Genomic DNA, 18428 nt, shown 5'->3' with positions numbered 1-18428 from the left:
AGGAAATTGTTCTTTCAACCATGTCAGTGCATTTTCAAGACCGTATAACCTCATTTAGAGATGCATCAGAACTCAATGCATAAGGCATGTTCTTGAGACCCTGCTCACGTACTTATGTCCTGCTGTTTTTCATATGAATGAAGTATTTTGATTAATAGAACACAACTTAGGTAACAGCTCTAAAGAATCTATATTAGCTGCCTGATTTCTTTTCACTATTCAGTTGGTATTGAAACTGCGATCTTGTGAGAGAATCAACAGAATTTTGACATGAAAAAGAAGTCCTTGTACTTGAAATCTTTGCTAACCACTTTTCACATAGACCTTGGAGGATTTAGGTGAAAGTTGATTAATTCCACTGTGTTTGAGAAGTCTCCAATACGAGGACTTGACTTTCTTGCCTGTGGCTCACAGTCTCAGATCTCAGGCTCTCCATGACAGAGAGCAGTGCTAGCTTTATTAATTCAGTAACATCTGGTGTGCCAGGCACTAGCTTAGGCAGCAGGGCAGTGGCCTCCACCCTCAGCAACCTCAGGAGGAAGCAAGTGGGGGTTTTAGGTCTGTTCACTAGAGGCCCAGGGCTGGGAGGTAGGGAGCAGAACCAGTGTTCTACAAGCCCTTGCCCTGAAGCGAGGTGTGTAGGGCTGGCAGCTGAACTTCCAACCCTCTCATACCTGACCTTGAGCGAGCATAGCCAACCCTTGGAACTGAGCCTGGGTGGCCTTTGGTTTAGTGCAAGAGCTGGGTTTACTGCACAGAAATGCTAATAATAGGAACTTAAATGGTGTAAGAACACTGTCCAGATTTCTAGGCAGACATGAAACAGAGCAGAATGCGAGGCCGTAAGCTGGCTTCCTGGGCGTGAAGCAGTGATACGAAATGTCTCAGGATGATGGGGCGGGCCAGCAGTTTGTGTTCCCAAGGCTGGGACACGCTTTGATTTTTTTTGAGCTGAGGAATAGATAATTCTAAGGGCAAATGGGCTTTTTATTTTCTAGTAACTCCTGGAGACAGGCAGTTTTTGCCCTTCTCCAAGGCTGAGGTAATTTCCCTAGACCAATGTTGCTCAAACTCGAACAAACGTGACTAACTGGAGGATCGTGCTAAGCTGCAGGTTGGGTTCAGTAGGTCTGGGGCTATGCCTGAGATTCTGTTTCCAACAAGCTCCCTCCTGGGGATGCCGAGGGAGGTACTTTGAGGAACAGCAACCACAAAACCTACCTGGTGGCCTGGAAATATGGGAACTAGCCTTACCTGCTTCAGCCACACCTGCACACTGCAGTAGCCATATTGTCTGCAGTGGCACCTCCTTCTCTCAAGGGCCTTAGGTAGTCTAAAGGGATATTGCCAGAGAGTATTTATTGGTTGTTGTGTTTAATCATTAAAAAAAAATCTTTGTCATGCTTTGCAATGTATCTTCTTCAGGGAAAAATGTTAATAGTAGCTGTCATGCAAAATCAAGGTCTGCTTAATTCCACACCATTACAAGGCATTGCCTTGACCTGCATATCTGGTGTCTCCTATAGAGTGGGAACAGTTCACCAGAGTGAATCCTGCAGAAAGCTTGGTAACCCAATCATAAAATGATGAGCTTGTGTTCTGTCCAGTGATTTGATTCTGCAGCAGCCTCTTTAAAATGGATGGATTACAGAGTAAATCTGTAAAAGGCACTAAAACCATTGATTATATTCTGGGCATTGGCTTTAGCTGTCATCAGATATAGTTGGTTATTTGGGCCTCTAAGTTAAGAACAATTAGAGAAGTCAAAACAAATTTCATTTTGATGTTTTGTCACTTTTGAGCTACATCAAATAGATTCTCTCAGAAAAGAAGTAAAGACTCAAAGCTCATTCAAAATTTAACACAAAGTAATTTCAGGAAAATTGAGGCTTCATGTCACAAGATGGGTTTAAAATCACATGCCTGGGTTATGGGTTCGGTTCTCAGTTGAGGCTCATATGAGAAGCAACCGATAGATGTTCCTCTCACTCTCTTTCTTCCTCCCTTCTTCTCTCTCTAAAAATAAAATAAGTAAAATCTTTAAAACAATAAAGCCCCAGTCTTTCATTCAGTGCAGTGCACCTCAGGCCAGCAAGTGGCTTTTTCATAATTTTCCCAGGCTGATGGTGCTAGTTTCTAATGAAAAGATAATCATGGAACGCAGGCCAAACTGATCTTCCAAAATTACTTTTAGTGGATTTGGGAGAGTGGCTCACTTAATGTTTCTAATTTCTTCATTTATTTTTATAGGTCACATTCCATCCCTAAACCATTCCATGGGTCTGTCAGCAACTTTGATTGAAGCAGAAATTTATCTTATCCAATATCCTGCTGAGGGCGTGGAAGGGTCTGTGCTGTTAAAAGGGTTTTGTTGTAATGGTATTTATCTTAATCAGATTTGGCTGACACATCTCTCACTCATAGAATTTTACGGGAAAAATAATCTAACCAACTTAGAAATCATCTAGTGCAACCAGCTTATTTTACTTCTGGGGAGTTTGCCAGGGTCATTGGAGCTTGTTTTTGAATCCCAAGCCTGGGCTCCTCCCAGTTTCCCAAGATGCATTTCTGTGTTGATCTCGGGATGTGATATGGTGGCTGTGAGGAGCGTTCTGTCAGATACCATTCACTACATTTCTTAGCCATCCAGACCCTGCCTTCTGGCAGAGTTGCAGTGGACTCACTGATGCTCCAGGGAGACAAAATGGCATGATAGGAGCCAAGATTCTACAGTTCAGTGCTCTGGGCCAAATCCTACCTTGCTTGGCACATGTTGTATGACTTTGGTCAAGCCACAGAGCCTATCTGTGCCTCAGTTTCTTCAGATGTAAAATGGGGACCTTCCTCATAGGATAGCAGGGATTGAATGAATGAATACAGAGCAATTGGAGCAAGCAGTCAAATGCATTGTATGTGGATTTGCAAACTGTGGATTTCCACTAGGTGTTGAGTTGTGAAATCAGTGTTCTGAATCAAATGACACATAATAGAATAAAATAGAACATATTAGAGTGCACTGCATTTATGCAAGGTATTGTTTGGTGTCCTTTTTGGTGTTCATTTGGTGTGGGCATGTGTGTGTCACAGCTTATAATGTGAACTATTTTCTCACTGTGGATTGTAGTTAAAAGAATTTGGAAGCTACTCTCTAAGGACTGGAGAGGATGGCTGATTCATGATGGCATTTATCTAAGAACAGACCTATCAGGGTGAATGAGGCACATTTTAGCATGAATGCACAAGGTGAGCTATGGCTGAAACTTAAATGTGCTTCCTTTGCAGAGGGAGACCAAAGGGCAGTTTCTTATTGACCACATCTGCAACTACTACAGCTTGCTGGAGAAGGACTATTTCGGCATTCGTTATGTGGACCCAGAGAAGCAGCGGGTAAGAGCTGATTTCTGTCTGGACACATTTGGGGGAGTCACTCAGGCTGTGGGGTGCTTAAGAGGTTCCCCTGAGACCAATTATGATGCACTCTTGTTCTCATGATATTGATGGATATTGACCATTGTGAAACCAACCAGTCTAGCGTGTGTGTGTGTGTGTGTGTGTGTGTGTGTGTGTGTTGGACTTTGGCATTGTTCCCACTGGATGGGGTGTGACGAGAAGGGAACACTTACCTTAAGAAGTGACTGCCACTTGGTTGAAAACAAAATGTTCCTGTGCCTTTTGAACCCCAAGTTTGCCAAAGCTCTTCAACAGTGGCTACATATAATCTCATAAAGAAAATCCACTCCTCACTATAAAAAGCTACTGGTACACAGGAGAACAGGGCAGTGACTGCTTAATGGGTACAAGGTTTTCTTTTGGGGTAAGGAAAAGTTTGGAACTTGACATAGATGGTGGTTATACAACATTGTGAAAATACTCAATGCCACTGAAATGCACACTTCAAAATGGTTTGTTTTATGTTATGTGAATGCCACCTCAATTTTAAAAAGCATTGGCAGGTGAAGGATTCAGATACTTTGAAAGCTGCTTCTTGAGCACCACTGCATTTGACAGCTCCCATTGTATTTCTGCTTTCAGATACACCTATCCTTTCTGGTCTCTGTTGGTGTTTAAGAGTGAGTCTTGCCTTTTGAGCTGTTGTACCAGCCTAATAACTGTGTTTAGGCATGACATATGTCACAATGTCAAAATGATGTATGTTCCTCATTTCCAGAAGGCCCCAGGAATCTCCACCCCAGCTCCCATCACCTACTGCAGGTCCCATGTGTGGATTAGGAGGTCCTGTATCTGCTTCTTACCCTGCCCCACTGCCAAGCAAAGCAAAGTGTGAAAGGCTCAGCTAGAAGTGGTCCGGGATGGTGGGATAGGTCCTTTCAGACTTCTTTAATTTTCTCTCATTCTTACTAGTGTCCATGGTCATCTTTTCCCCTACATAGAACATCGCCTGGGTGTTTTTATATTAAAGATTATTTATTTATTTATTTTTAGAGAGGGGAAGGGAAGGAGAAAGAGAGGGAGAGAAACATCCATGTGTGATAGAATCATCTCATATACACCCAGCCTGGGGATAAAACCCACAATGGGGGTATGTGTCCTGACTGGGAATTGAACCCACAACTCTATGCTTTGTGGGACAATGTCCAACCAACTGAGCCACACCAGTCAGGGCACCACCTGGTTCTTGATTTTGTGTTTACTGACCTAATACAATGAAGAGAAGCAGGTACTTTGGGGAGGGTGGTAGAATATGAAACTGTCTAAGGAATAGACTAGATTTTCTTTTAAAACATGGAGAATCTTACTAGCTCTAGGAGTCCAGTAGGACCTAATCTTCTCTAAAGAAATATAATGTGGTGGCTCAGAAGGGGGTTTTGGTCTTCTGTAGCAACTTTAATGGGCCAAGCATTTACGTGAGTGAGAGGAAGGTAGTAGGACACTGATGAGGATGTAGGGCTGACATGAAGCCTCAGAGGAGTTGTGTGGCAGTTACTACTGATTAACAGTGGTTCACAGACCTGGCCCTGCAACAACATCCCCTTGGGTGTTTGCTAAATGTGCTTAGTGTGGACCCTATTCTCTACCTCCTGAATCAGAATCCTGGGTCTAGGGCCAGGAGCATATGTTCTAACTCATCCTGATTGTGCTTTTGATACAGCATACCAGCTTTGGTCTCCTGCCAGTGTTGGGTACCATGGCATAAAGACATCCATAGATATAACTTTTATGGCCATGAAGGCATTGCCCTTGTATGGAGAGGGAAACGGGCTCAAAGATGTTCTTACTTGCCTAAGGTCTCACAGCTAGTAAGTGATGCAGTCAGTACTTACATTTAAGATTGTGGTTTAAACCATAATCCATGCCAAATATAGTCTGTGGACTATGTCAGTCATCTAACCACCCCTGAAAACAGATTTCTTTGTGTGTAGAATTCCACTTTAAATTCTAAATAGTCAACCTATAGAGGTAATTCTGAGTACCATTAGTTGAGCATCTATCATGTGCCAGCAATTTTACTGAATGGTCTCTAGTCTCCCCCAAAATATGGTAAAGAAGGAGAAAACTCAGGTGCAGAGAGGGTCCATGGCTTGCTGAAGGCCACATGGCTAGTAATTATTGGAGGAAGGATGGGTTTGAACCCATATTCTTTCCACTTCACCTCCCACATGAAAATTTGAAACCTAGTCTAGATCAGAGATCTCTAACCTTTTCCTGTCAAGGACCATATAGAAAATATTTTCAGCTTTGTGACCCACACAGCCTCTGTCGTAATTACTCTATTATTCTTTCAATTATGGAAAGCAGCCAGAGATAATGTCTAAAGTAATGGATGTGGCTGTGCTCCAAAAGAAAAAAAACTTTTTTCCAGTAAAAGTATTTTTTAAAATATTGGCAATTGGCCATAGTTTGCAGATCCATTGCCTAGACAATAGTTGGAAACCACTTAAACACATTAGCCTTTTTCATTTCTCTTGACTCTCTCATTGGGGAGATATTGGATAAAACATTAGAGGAAGTGTTCAGAATTGGAATCAGATATCAATATGAACTCACAATTTTTAAAAAACATGCATAAATAGATATAGAAATAAATATAGATAAATATAGGTGTGTGTATATGTGGGCTAGTACACATGCATGTATTTATAGGTGCTGTCCACTGAGACGGCCTAGAAGCAATGACATCACAGTAGCAATGACACACCTAGCTCCTAGATCTTGGTTTCTTTTTTTTTTTAAGAATCAATAATTTTTATTTAATTTTTAATTGAATTTATTGAGGAGACATTAGTTAATAAAATTAGATAGGTTTCAGGTATACAGTTCTACAATACATCATCTGTATGTTGTATTGTGTATTTACAACCCCATGTCAACTCCACTGCCATCACCATTTAGATCTTGGTTTCTAAATACCGTTGCCCAACAAAAGGACCAAGGGCTCCTTGCAGAAATGGCTGATTCTAAGGCTGGGGTAGGGAAATCTCAAGATGAATCGGAAGCATCTTCTGGAGCCAGAAAGTAAGGAAGTGCTGATAAAGCTAGAAGATAGGGCCCTAGGAAAGGCACAGAGCCAACCTGAAAGAACTTCCAGTGGCCCAAACTGGAACAACAGGAGTGGCAAAAATAAATAACAGTAGTACTGAATTATAATCCCTAGAATAAAGTTCTATGAGTTCCTACTGATATACGTAGATTAACAGAATAAATAAGTAAAAGAGGGAAAAGGGGCAGCTCTTCCTTACAAATGAATTGCAAATAATACATGCAGAAGGAATGAGAGAAATGAGAAAACTGTCATTAGAATACTGTAATAATCATTGTGGGCAAGATCCGAGAATGAATGCTGATATTAGTGGGCAAAAGCTTGAGGAGAAATAGGATATTTCTCATAGTCTCAAAGTACCTCCCCTACTCCTTGATACATTTTGATTACAAAGGGTAAAAGAATAACTTTACAGTGAAGAAACCTGGCAGACGTCACTTTAAGCAAGAGATCAAGGTTAACATCACCAGTAAAAAGAGGTAACAACGTCACACACCCCTGATTCATGCACTGAGAAGGGCATGGCCTCTGGGGTGTTCTTCATAAAAATGCCTAACCCCCTTCAAATTCTGAGAAAATATCAGACAAAATGAAGAGACATTCTTTGTAGTAGCTTACCAATACTCTTCAAAGGCAGGAAGGTCATGAAAGGCAAGGAAGGACTGGGAAACTCACAGATTAGAGAGATGCATCTAAAGCCATGTGAGGTCCTGGACTGGATTGTGGAACAGAGAAGTGTCAGTAGTGGGAAAACTGATGAACTCCAGTTTAAGTCTATGCTTTAGTTAGTAGGATTGTGTTCCTACTGGGTTCTTAATTTTGATCACTGTATTATAGTTATATAAGATGCTGAAATTAGGGGAAGAAAGATGAAGTTTATACAACATTTTGCAAATTTTCTATGTCTCTAAATTTATTATTTTTTAAGTTAAAAAGTCTTTAGGATGATGCGCTTCCTTGTTCTTTATATTTTGACTCGGTTTAGCTTAATTTTTAATGTTCAGATTTGGATAGTAGATTAGTGGAAAAAAATGTGGGTCATGACCTCCAAAACAAACTCTTCTATCTGATGCCTCCATTCAGTTGCTTAGAGGGCTCTCTAAAGAGTTTTGTTTTTCCCCTGCACCACATAGCTGTTTTAGCCTTTTGACTTTAAGACTACAGTGTGAGCATAGCTTTCACATGGGTGTTTGAGCAGTTGCTGCATGAAAGTGCATGGACTTTATACCCTGAAAGATGTGAATTAAATCACATCTCTGCTGGTTAATAAGCTCTGTGATGTTGATCAAGTTACTGAGCTTCTCTGACTCTGTCCTGATTGTTAAAATAGATGACAATACCTACATGTAGAGTTGATATGAAAATCAGAGATAAGGCATGCAAATGCTTAACAAATGGTATATACTAAGTACATGGCATGTGATATTTTTATTCTTATTAACTATTATTACTCTGTATTGGTTAGGTCTAGGTGAGGCAATTGCATGAGGAAAAAAGGCCATGATTAGCAAGTCAAAAACCTAGAAATGCAAATTACTTCTTTTAAAGGCAGGATGGCTATTATGATGATTGTTGGGAAAAGACAAGGGAAAATGAGCCTTGGATAATTAGAAAAATGGACTCAAAGGAACAAACACTCTGATATGGGAGTTTCAAGCACAAATTAATTGACCAGCTTTTTTTTAAAAAACAGTATGTATATTTCTTCTCCATGGAAAATAAGACCAATTAATTATTTGGTAAAAAGCTAATCAACAGAGAAAATAAAATGATTCAGTAAAGCTAAAGTGGAACTTACCTCTGCTATGGGAGATGGTGGTTTGCCTACAACTCTTCACAATTTGATTTGTGGCAAGCCATCGTGGAATATTAAATATTTAGCACTATTACATTTGGAACACCATATGTTTGACAAGATGTCTCCTGCCCCATATGCTCTGGGAGTGGTGAGGACTGAGTCAGTAAATGATTATTTTTTGCTATTTTAATGCTAAGGGCACAGAATTTCCATTATTTTTAAAATTTGACTTAAGGAGTGGCAGATTCAATGGTGGTCAATAAAAATCTGCTTGACATTTTCCTTTTGACTAATGCATATCATCTTAGTTGCTTACAATTAGGGAAAAGGTGTGTAGTATTTTCTTCATTTTACTGATATAGAAACTGGGACTCTAAGTTTAGAAGTCTCAAGAAATAATTCCAAAAGAAAAAGGTGTAGTACTTGGCTTAAGTCCTGGTATATATATATTTAAATGTAGCATATTCTTTCCATCACTTCTGCTCAGGTATTTGGGTAACTTCTTGTGAAAGTTGAAGTGTTGAAATAATTGGATTTCATAATTCCAAGTTTCTATGGCTATGATATGAAATATTATCACCCTTGATTTTCTTTCTTGTTCTTTAACCCTTTCCTGTTTTCCACACTTAGCTGGGGATGTCACCTCCAGTGACTTAGAACTAGGGCGAATGCTTAACAAACGCCCCAGTTCTAAGTCACTGGAGGACTGACTTGGTTGTAGGTGGTTGGTTACAGTCTGCTGGCAGAGTGGGCCCAGTGCTTTTTGTTTTAACTTTCCCATTTCCAAGCATTGGTTTAACCCACTTACCACAACATCAGTGGCATTCTGACTCATGTCTACAGACAACAGATTCACTTTGGAAAACCCACATCTCTGGGGCAGTCTCCTCAAGCACCTTGTGTTAGGGCCTGTGTGTCATGTGGCCATTGGACATGCGTTCTGATTGGATGACCTGGGAAGTCATGGATGCGAGGACATGCTGAACCCTGATGACTCCCTCCCCCAAATATAACCAGAGCCCTGAGGTGTTTATAGCCAGGAAGGTGTTCGTAGCCAGGAAGGACTAGTAAGACTACCAGTGAACTTTATTAATAATGGGAAAAGACCTTTTCTATGTTGGAGCAGTTTGCTTTTTCTGGAGGTACCTTTGGGAAAGACATGGAATTGAATAAAAACAGGTTCAATGATTTGAGGCTTCACTCTGGGGATGGTGCCAAGAAGCCAGACAGCATTGTTTGCCTCCAGCTGCTCCTGCTGTTGAGAGCTGCTTCCAGCTCCTAGATGTGATGGCTTCACAGGTGCTCGGAACTAGGAATGAGAGCGGTAGCTGAGATTCAGGGCAGCCCTGCACTAAAGAGCAGGGTTGTCCTGCTGCCTCACGTCACTGGGCATGAGTGTGTCTACTTATGGAGTCCTCTTGTAAAAAATCAAGACAGCTTAGACTCCTGTTTTTGGAGGGATATGGACAAGGACCTTGGCTTAGGGGGAAAGAACTCTGGGCCCTTAAGTTGTAAGGAACAAAGCACTATTACAGTAGCTTGAAAACTGGATGTATTGTCCAGTGGTCCAGTTGTGGCCCAAGGTATGAACATTGCCAGATTTGGGGAAACTTTCATGCTACTTCAGCAGAAAGTAGAATATGGTGTTTAACTAAAATGATTGCTCATAATTGACTTGATCTACATCCAATGCCCTCTCCTGAAAGGGATGGGATGCCTGATAAAGACAGGTTACAATCTGGGAGTCACTAAGCCAACCGGGATGCCATAATTTTAGTCGAGGGAGTAACAAACATACGAACTGGTTATCTTTTTTGGGCCAAAAAGCAGACTTAAGAATAAATGAGGCTGGGAAAATGCCATTTTCTCCCTGTCTGAGTTAGGTAAAAACAGGATATCCAAGGTAGGATGGTCTTCCTCCTTGGTGGTGAGAACCTCCTGGGTTAGATGAAGACAAATTAATTAGGGAGATAAGGGCTAAATGGCCTCATTAGTGAGAGAAGCACTCACTGGAGGCTTCCAGCAGGCAATCTCATCAGACAGCTCTGGAGACTAGCAGGTTTAAAGTTTCAAAATAACTTGAAAGACAATTTTTAAGTCAAGCTGGAAAAAAGACTAGAATGGAACTACGATGCGGAACGTGAAGGAATAAAAACAATATAGGTTAGGAAATGACCATTGAGGCAGACTTTTGTTCCTTTTCACCCATGCTCCAGCAGATCTTTCAAAGGCTCAATTGTAATCATGTGTTACATGCATTGAGGGTAATAATGAGTATCTTAGTCTGCTTGGGATGACTAAACTACACCATAGACTGGGTAGATTAAACAGGACATTTATGCCCCACATTTCGAGAGGCTGGGCAGTCCAAGATCAAGGTGCTAACAGATTTGTTTCCTGGTAAGGGCTCTCTTTCTGACTTGCAGAGGGCTGCCTTCTCCCTGTGTCCTCACATGGCACTGGGGGCAAGGAGGTGGGGTAGGGAGCAAGGACTTGTACTGTGGTCTCTCTTCCTGTTCTTATAAGGGCACTAATCCCATTATGAGGGTCCCTATCCTAATGGTAATTTTATACCTAATTACCGCCCAAAGGCCCCACCTCCTAATACTGTGACACTGGAGGTTAGAACGTCCATAGGTGAATTTGGAGTCGAGGGAGTCACACACATTCAGTCCATATCAAGAAATGAGAGTTCTAGGTATCTATTGCTGTGTAACAAGTCTCTCCAAAACTCAGTGGCTTAAAACAACACAATTTAATTGTGTCTCAGGATTTTGTGGGTCAGGAATTGGAGACGGGCTTAGCTCAATGGTTATTCTGCTCCATGTGGTGTTGATTGGGCTTCCTCTGTATTAGTCAATGGGGGACTGGCCTGGGGGTCTAAGATGTCTTCATATGCCTGGTGCTTTGATGGGAGTGACTGGACAGTCGGGCTTGGTGCGTGGGGCTGGGGCTCCCTGTGCATGCGGTTTCAGGGCCTTTCTACATGGCCTCTCCAGCTGGGCGTCTGGACATCTCACATGGCCACTTTGGGTTCCAAGTGCACATGGAACCACTTACCAAGTAAACTGTTCAAAAGAGAGTGGGTTTCAGGGAGGGGTGGAGTTTGGGATACTGGTGAGATGCTGAGGTGGAGATGTTCGGTGGATCTGAAGCTTAAGGAAGAGGTTTAGGCTGCAGAGATTTTGGTGCCCTGAGGCCTTCACTGCTTCAAAGCCCTGAGAATACATTGTAAAGATAAGGGAGAGAATATAGAGTGAGAGGAGACTATGACAGCTAAACAACATCCATATTTTAAAGGATGGTCCGCCATGAGAAACCTGCAAAGGAGGCTGACAAGGACCATACAGAGAAGGAAGAAGAGAATGAGGAGAGAGGGACACTCTGGAAGCAAGGGCAGTTATACACTTAGCAAAGGGGAATGGCTCCAATTTTAAACATCAGGAAGGAAGGAGGATCTGGGGACACTTTCACCAAGAGCTGTGGTCCCAGGATGACTGGGACAAATCCTGTCCCTGTCAATTGTTGGTTGTATGACTTTGAGCAGGCGCTTTAACCTAGGCGTCCATTTCTTCATCTGAAAAATGAGGACACTAATAGTACCTATGCCATAAAGTTGTGCTTTAACTGCGTTAGTCCATATTATCAACACAGGTAAGTGATCATTTTTACTATTTTGCACTTTCAAGAGTTTGTGAAGGTCCATGGGTCTAGCAACTAGGAGATCTTTGACCTTTGAACAGTGTGGTGACAATGTTAACTTTATATGGCTTGACAGCAAATGCTACAGAGTGGTAAATTTCACTGTAACAACCTTGAGGGAATTTAATTTCCCTTATGATTGCATTTTGGTACCCTAGTGTATTTTAAAATAAACAGCAATGGATGTTTTTATAACCTCTGTTGCATTTTCCGACTACTAATTTTTTAAGTGAACATTCAGGATTTCTTGGATATAGAAGAGCAGGGCTTGTAACACAAGTGTCAGGCTGATTCCTCACCCTCCCCTCCACCCCCAAATCTGTTTTTGTAAATAAAGTTTTATTGGAACACAGCTACTTCTACTTATTTAGGTATTATCTGTGGCTGCTTCCACATACCGATGGCAGCATTGAGTAGTTCTGACCAAGATCGTGTGGACCACAAAGCCTACAGTATTTACTGTCCAGTCCTGTAAGGATAAAAATGGTGCTTATTTTTTCCTAGGTTTCCTGTTTCCACCTCTGTTTCTTACAGTGTTTCTTCTCTGCTATTACTTCTGTTTTGCTCATCACTGAGAACCCAGAATACAAAAGCAGTCATGGCTGAAGGAGTAAAAACACTACACAGAAGTAATGAAGTTTTTTTTTAACATAGTTTGACTTCCAAAAGGACAGTAACTTTTGAGTGTACCGGATCTACAGATATTTTTGTGGTAGTTGCCATGTGTAGTGGATTTTATAGAAACTGGAGTGGGAACCATTGTTACTGTAGCTAAATAACTAGAGCCTACCTGTAACTTCTAACTTAACAGAGCACTGTTAAGGCTGCATTCTTCAGATGACATTCTCTTTTTCCCAGCAAAGGCCACAGGGCCCAGAAATGGCATAAACTGGCTAGATAATGCAAAGACCGGGTTACGCTGGGGCTTTGTCCAGGTGAGATGGGAGAATCAGGCCATCTTTTCAGGACTATGGTGAGAATTGGTCAAATTTTGGATCTGGTTACTCCTGAGGGGGAAAGCACTCTTTTGTTTGGGAGGAGGCACATTCATTCTTGTGTGAAGCCCCATTGGGTTATTTAATACATTTCTGTGGGCTACAGATTGTTCATGTCTAGGACACCAAGGGTTTTGAGAGAGATAACAGAGAGGTGTGTAATTTATTCTGTAATCATAGGCTAAATCAGTTTCAACAGAAGCCCAACAATTGAAGATAACTGTTACTTGTTTACTTTTGGGAGTGTGTGTGTGTGTGTGTGTGTGTGTGCACATGCACACAGCTACCAAATTAAAAATCAATCTACTTAGTCACATGTAATCACTGTTTCATACCCACCTTCTTTTTTTGTCAGACAAGCCAAAATTAGAAAGTACAAAAGAAATGCACTATTTCTATGAAAGGGCAGAGAAAAATGATCTCTTAGGACTATGTACAGCTGGGTCTAACAAAATAAAAGAAACATTTGTTGGCAATGTTCTCGTCCTTCAAATTCACAGAATATGGCATGTGAGAGCTGAGGGAATTTTAGGGTCCTGGAACCTGCTCTCCCTGCCCCTCAAGGTCACGTGTAAGGAAATCATGGCCTGGAGGCTTTCTCATCTCTCTCCTTGCTTTTCACCTCCTTGGTGCAGCTTCCTTCCACTCCTCTTTTTCTGCAAGCTGCTGTCAATCAAAATAAATGTGTTCTAAGAAATGATCTGAAGTATTGTCAGACTAGATTGTCAATACTGAAAACCCTGCTAAATTGGGGCCTCTCACAGGGGACTCGCAGTTATCAGGGTTCAAACCTAAAGCAAAAGGAGTAAACCTTCAAGGGAAGGATTTTTAAATATCATGGAGGACAGGTCTTGGTGGAGAGTTAGGGAGACTATCTTAGGTCCATGTTGCATTCTGTCAGGAAAACAGATCCCGAGATAGAAATTCCAGGTTTTTTAGGAAATGTTCCCAGGAAAAGGCTTGTAGGAGAGTTTGGGAATGGGGCAAGGAAGACAAGGAGGTGATGCAAGTAGGGCTGTGAGACAAAGTCATATGAGTGTGACGTGGGCTCAGTCCCACAAAGGAGCTCTAGGACAGTGTAGGCCTTGCCTTTGAGTTGTCCTGGCCACAGTACCACGGAGCAGAGGCCTTCATCCTTCCACACCTGTCAGTTATTAAAGAGCTGCCCTGCTGTGGGGTGGGGTGAGTGGGGAGACTCAGTTCTCCACCCTGCAGTGGCTTCCAGTAACCTGAGGGCAGCCTTCCTGTGAGGAGTCAGACTATTGCATAACCTCAGGGAAAGCTATCTGAGGGGCCTGGGCAGACCTGACAGTATCTTTGCAGACACCTCCCTGATACCTTCAAATCATGCTACTCTGCATCCTCTAGTTGATCTCGCTTCCTGAGCTCATTAGGAATCAATGATTGTGTCTTAGCTTTCTTAGTCGTTGGAATTTTTATTTTAAACGAGAGTGGAGGAAAGGAAGGTTTCAGTCACGGTAAACCAAGCACAGATTCAGAGGTTTGGTAGGTAGACTGTTTTTTTTCCCTGCCTCTCAGGGAGTATCAGTTTCCAGTAAGAAAACAGCATAGCATCTATTCCAAGTAGCAACTGAAAGAAAACTAGAAGTGCAATAAATGTTCTAAGCCTTATATCTAATTACCAAGTACATCATGATGGTTATTTTTCTTCCAGACTTAACTTCATTGTCCAACTCATTACTCTAAAATGAGGAATAAAAGAAGGAAGGGGAATTAGCTGTTCATGTAAAGCAGAAAGAAGGTGGGGTGGGGAGTGAGAAAGGATGAGAATGATGAAGGTGGGCTCATCAAGAGGGGCCAGTCTACCAACTTAGGGGGCTCTCTCAATGAATGTGAAGAAATGGGGCCTGCTGGTGTTTACCACGCCCTCGCTATGCTCTCAGCTCTGTTCTAAAGGCTTCTCAATGAATTAACTCTCCACACTTCACAATGATGCAGTAAGTGAGGAAACAGAGGAACTCGTTGTAGGTCACACCACCAGTCAGTGGCAGAGCAGGGATTTGAATCCAGCCCTGCTGGCTTCTGAGTTGGACCCGTGTCAGCCCTGGGTGCTTAGCTGGATTTGGCCTCTGCCTGTTATGAATGAAATTCTTCCTCTTGAATCTAAATGATATGAAATCTGCCTTTATCCTCTGAGTAGAACTTATCTTTCTTTCTTTTTTTTAAAAAATTGATTTTTAAATTATTCATGGAATGCACAAATACATGTAAATGTTTGAATTACAATATTACAGAAAAAATAGTCATCATTTCCTTTGATCAGCAGTCCTAAATTCCTATTCTGCCTCTGCTTTTCTCAGTTCAGTGTGTATCACTTCAGAACTTTAAAAATACATTTAGATGCTTGTTATGTATTCTTTTGTAATATGTGACAGGGTTTTGAACTTTTTATTTAAAAAAGAAAACACATGAATTATATGCTACCATGCTTTAGAGGTTCCCAAACTTTCTCAGTTTATGACTTTCTTCGTATCTGGGTGATATTTCCCACCGCTCTATAGCAGACACGCCAGTTCTCCAAGGCACTCACCCTCATGAGCCTCCGTGCAGTCCGGGAACCCTCCTCAGAGCCCTGGGAGATAGCCACCGCCTACCGGGTATGGGCACACAGAATGAAACTTAACCTGTCGTCCCTGGGCACAGAGAAAAGCTGGCAGGTTAAAGTTAGGCTAAGAAGGGATAAAGAGTTCAGAGGATGCCAGGCAAGAGGAATTCAGAAAACCTGTTTATATTTCAGACTTTCTTGGCAAAATGACTGGTGATTTTCCCTCCATGAAATAATAGCGATAGGTATTGATCTCTGGCTGCTGTTATTTGTTTTCTCGCCTTAGTTCTAAGTTACTCAATTTATTTCTAGAAAATTAATTGCATCAGCAGACACTCCTTTTATTATTCTCTGTGAGTGCCATGTATGGAAAGATGTGGTCTACCAGGTAAACTATGCTTAAGTAACAACACCGTTAGCAAACAAGCACTTATTATTTTCCACTTGCCAGCCACCTTTCAGCCACCTTATGTTTATTAACTTTTAAAATCCTTACAACAACCCTACAAGGTATAATAGGTACTATTGCTATTCCCATTTTTATAGTTGTTGAAATTGAGACACAGAGAGAGTAAATATTTTTGCATAAGGTTATATAGCCAGTAAGTGGATAATCAACACATTTCCTACTTTTCTATCATAACTGTGTAAAAGACAAACATAATTTCTGATTAGAGGAGAAAATCAAAAGTAGAATGATAATTTCCAGGGGCCTGGAAGAAGCGGGGAAAAGAGGGTTGTAGTTTCATAGGTGTAGAGTTTAAATTTTACAAGATGAAAGAGTTCTGGAGATGGACAATGGTGATGGTAGCACACCATTATGAATGTATTTAGTAGCACTAAATTGCACGCTTTAAAATGGTTAGGATGGTGAATTACATGTTACATGTATTTTACCACAATAAAAAAATTGGGGAAGGGAAAAAAGATAGCCAGGGTTTCCCAAATAAGTTGATATATTTAGTCCATATGCAAAGAAACTTGCTATTTTAGTTTTTCTGTGCAACCTGTCTGGAGGAAATGTGTGGTTTTCTGTTAGATTCTTCATGATGTTGAAATAGTGAAAAGACCTCTGTTCTTGTCTTTTGAAGACCACAGAGCCCTGACACTCTGGACTGGAAACAACTGATTTGACCACTCAATTTTTCAGTTTCTGGTGAAAGAGTGAATGTTCATTGTAGAGAAGCATACTTTTTAGAGTGAACCTATCCATCAGGAGGCTGCAGAACCAAGATTAAGGACCTGTGCTCTGGAATTCCACTGCACATGGGCTTTACCATTTAACACCCTGAGCCCTAGATTTCTCATCTGCAAATGAAGCGATAGTGATGGTCCGTGGAGTAGCACCTGGCACTTAGTAAACACTCAGCCAACTCTTATTAAACTATATGGTTATGCATTATATCAGGCAATAGTGATAATACAGAACCTTTAGGCTTACTGGAAGACACAAATGAGGTAGAGTGAAGTATTTAAGTGTTCCACTGGTAAGTTTCCTCCTCTTCTTTGCTCTCCAGCACCAAGCAGAACAGGAGGTGACCCATCAGTGAGGTCCTTCAGACCTCTGATGGAAACACAATGGCAGCCTTCTTACTGTCTTCATAAACTGTAGGTGTAGAAAGTGATGCTTCCTGCTGTTCCCTAAGTGGCTTCAGACATATCATGTGATATTGAAAACTGCCCCAATCTCAACATGGTGAAGTGACCTTCACACATAGTGTGGAGAGAGTGGCTGCTGGGGCCAGCATGGTGTTGCTTCAAATGCCTGGCTGTAACATGATTCTGGGCTACCCAGGTCTTTGAGTTCCTTTGTTTTGTGATGGAGCTGATTTTCCTTCTTGATGACCTCAGGCCTCTGAAATGAGATTTAAAATCATTTGTCCCTCCCTAGGCAGAGGAAGACCTGGTTTTGTGTGTGATCGGTCTCATGCTGGCTCAGCTCACTATTAATCTGAGAGGAGGCCACCTTAGGGAAGGGGAGCCCGGTGCTCATGCTGTCTTGAATTGTGACTCTTTGAGGTTGTATATGTCACAGTCTTTAGCCATCTGTGGCTTGCCCAGGGCAATGGAGCACAAAGAACCACCTAGGAGTCAATTAGAGCCACTAGAACATCCCATTCAAGTACATGTTCTCTCTTTTGTCTTTCTCCCCTACCAACTGGATGACTCAAATACTACTCAGAAAGTATTAATCCTCTGCAATTTACACCCTTGCCTGTGGTATTATTGTTGCCGATTTGTTCATGCCAATCTTCAGAGGTGGAACCCTGAGGAGTATCTATAGGAACCAAGGCAGTACTTTGGAAAAAGAATATCTTTATTAAATTCCTTTTGGTTATTAAGAATGCATCATATGGTCCTGCCATTTGACCCACAATCTCTTTTTTTCTCCCCAGCACTGGCTTGAACCTAACAAGTCCATCTCCAAGCAAATGAAATGTAAGTGTCAATCTGTGGGTTCACTTTTGCTATGAAATGTCCAAACATAGATGCTGTCTCTTGACAGTTTTTCCTGCCAGGGAAGAAATTGCTTTAGTTGAATATCTGTGGGTGGGTGGGGTTTCTCTCTCCCATCAAGAGCCTTGTGACCTCTCTTATTTGCTGGCCTCAAGCCTCCTTGCAGTCCCTTTTCCTCTAGCCCCCTGGGCCTTTCCCTCTCCACCGTTTTACCCTCACATCCATATTTGAACAAGGGAATTGGATTAGATGGTTAGATATCAGTTAAACACAATCATGAAGGGCCAGGTTCCTTTTGATTGTGGGGGTTGCTAGAAAATGGTTCAGGGTGGGAAGTGCAGTCGTGGGGGCGGTGTGTTTTGAAATTAAAATCAATCTTCCTGGTAACTTTACTGAAGGGCGTAGTATAAT

General features: G+C 41.7%; 1 protein-coding gene across 3 annotated transcripts in view; it reads left to right on the top strand.

The window, feature by feature from the left end:
• Positions 1-18428, top strand: part of FRMD3 (FERM domain containing 3) — a 264153-nt gene that overhangs the window by 127099 nt on the left and 118626 nt on the right. For all 3 annotated transcript variants that reach the window (XM_045840802.1, XM_045840803.1, XM_045840801.1), the window contains exons 2-3: positions 3283-3387; positions 17957-17999. In XM_045840802.1, coding sequence (XP_045696758.1) covers positions 3283-3387; positions 17957-17999 — 148 coding nt within the window. The remainder of the gene's footprint in view (positions 1-3282; positions 3388-17956; positions 18000-18428) is intronic.

The sequence above is a fragment of the Phyllostomus hastatus genome, unplaced genomic scaffold (assembly GCF_019186645.2).
Source record: "Phyllostomus hastatus isolate PE091 unplaced genomic scaffold, TTU_PhHast_1.1 phas_contig_34, whole genome shotgun sequence".
Taxonomy (NCBI): domain Eukaryota; kingdom Metazoa; phylum Chordata; class Mammalia; order Chiroptera; family Phyllostomidae; genus Phyllostomus; species Phyllostomus hastatus.
This window is presented reverse-complemented; position numbering and strand designations above follow the sequence as displayed.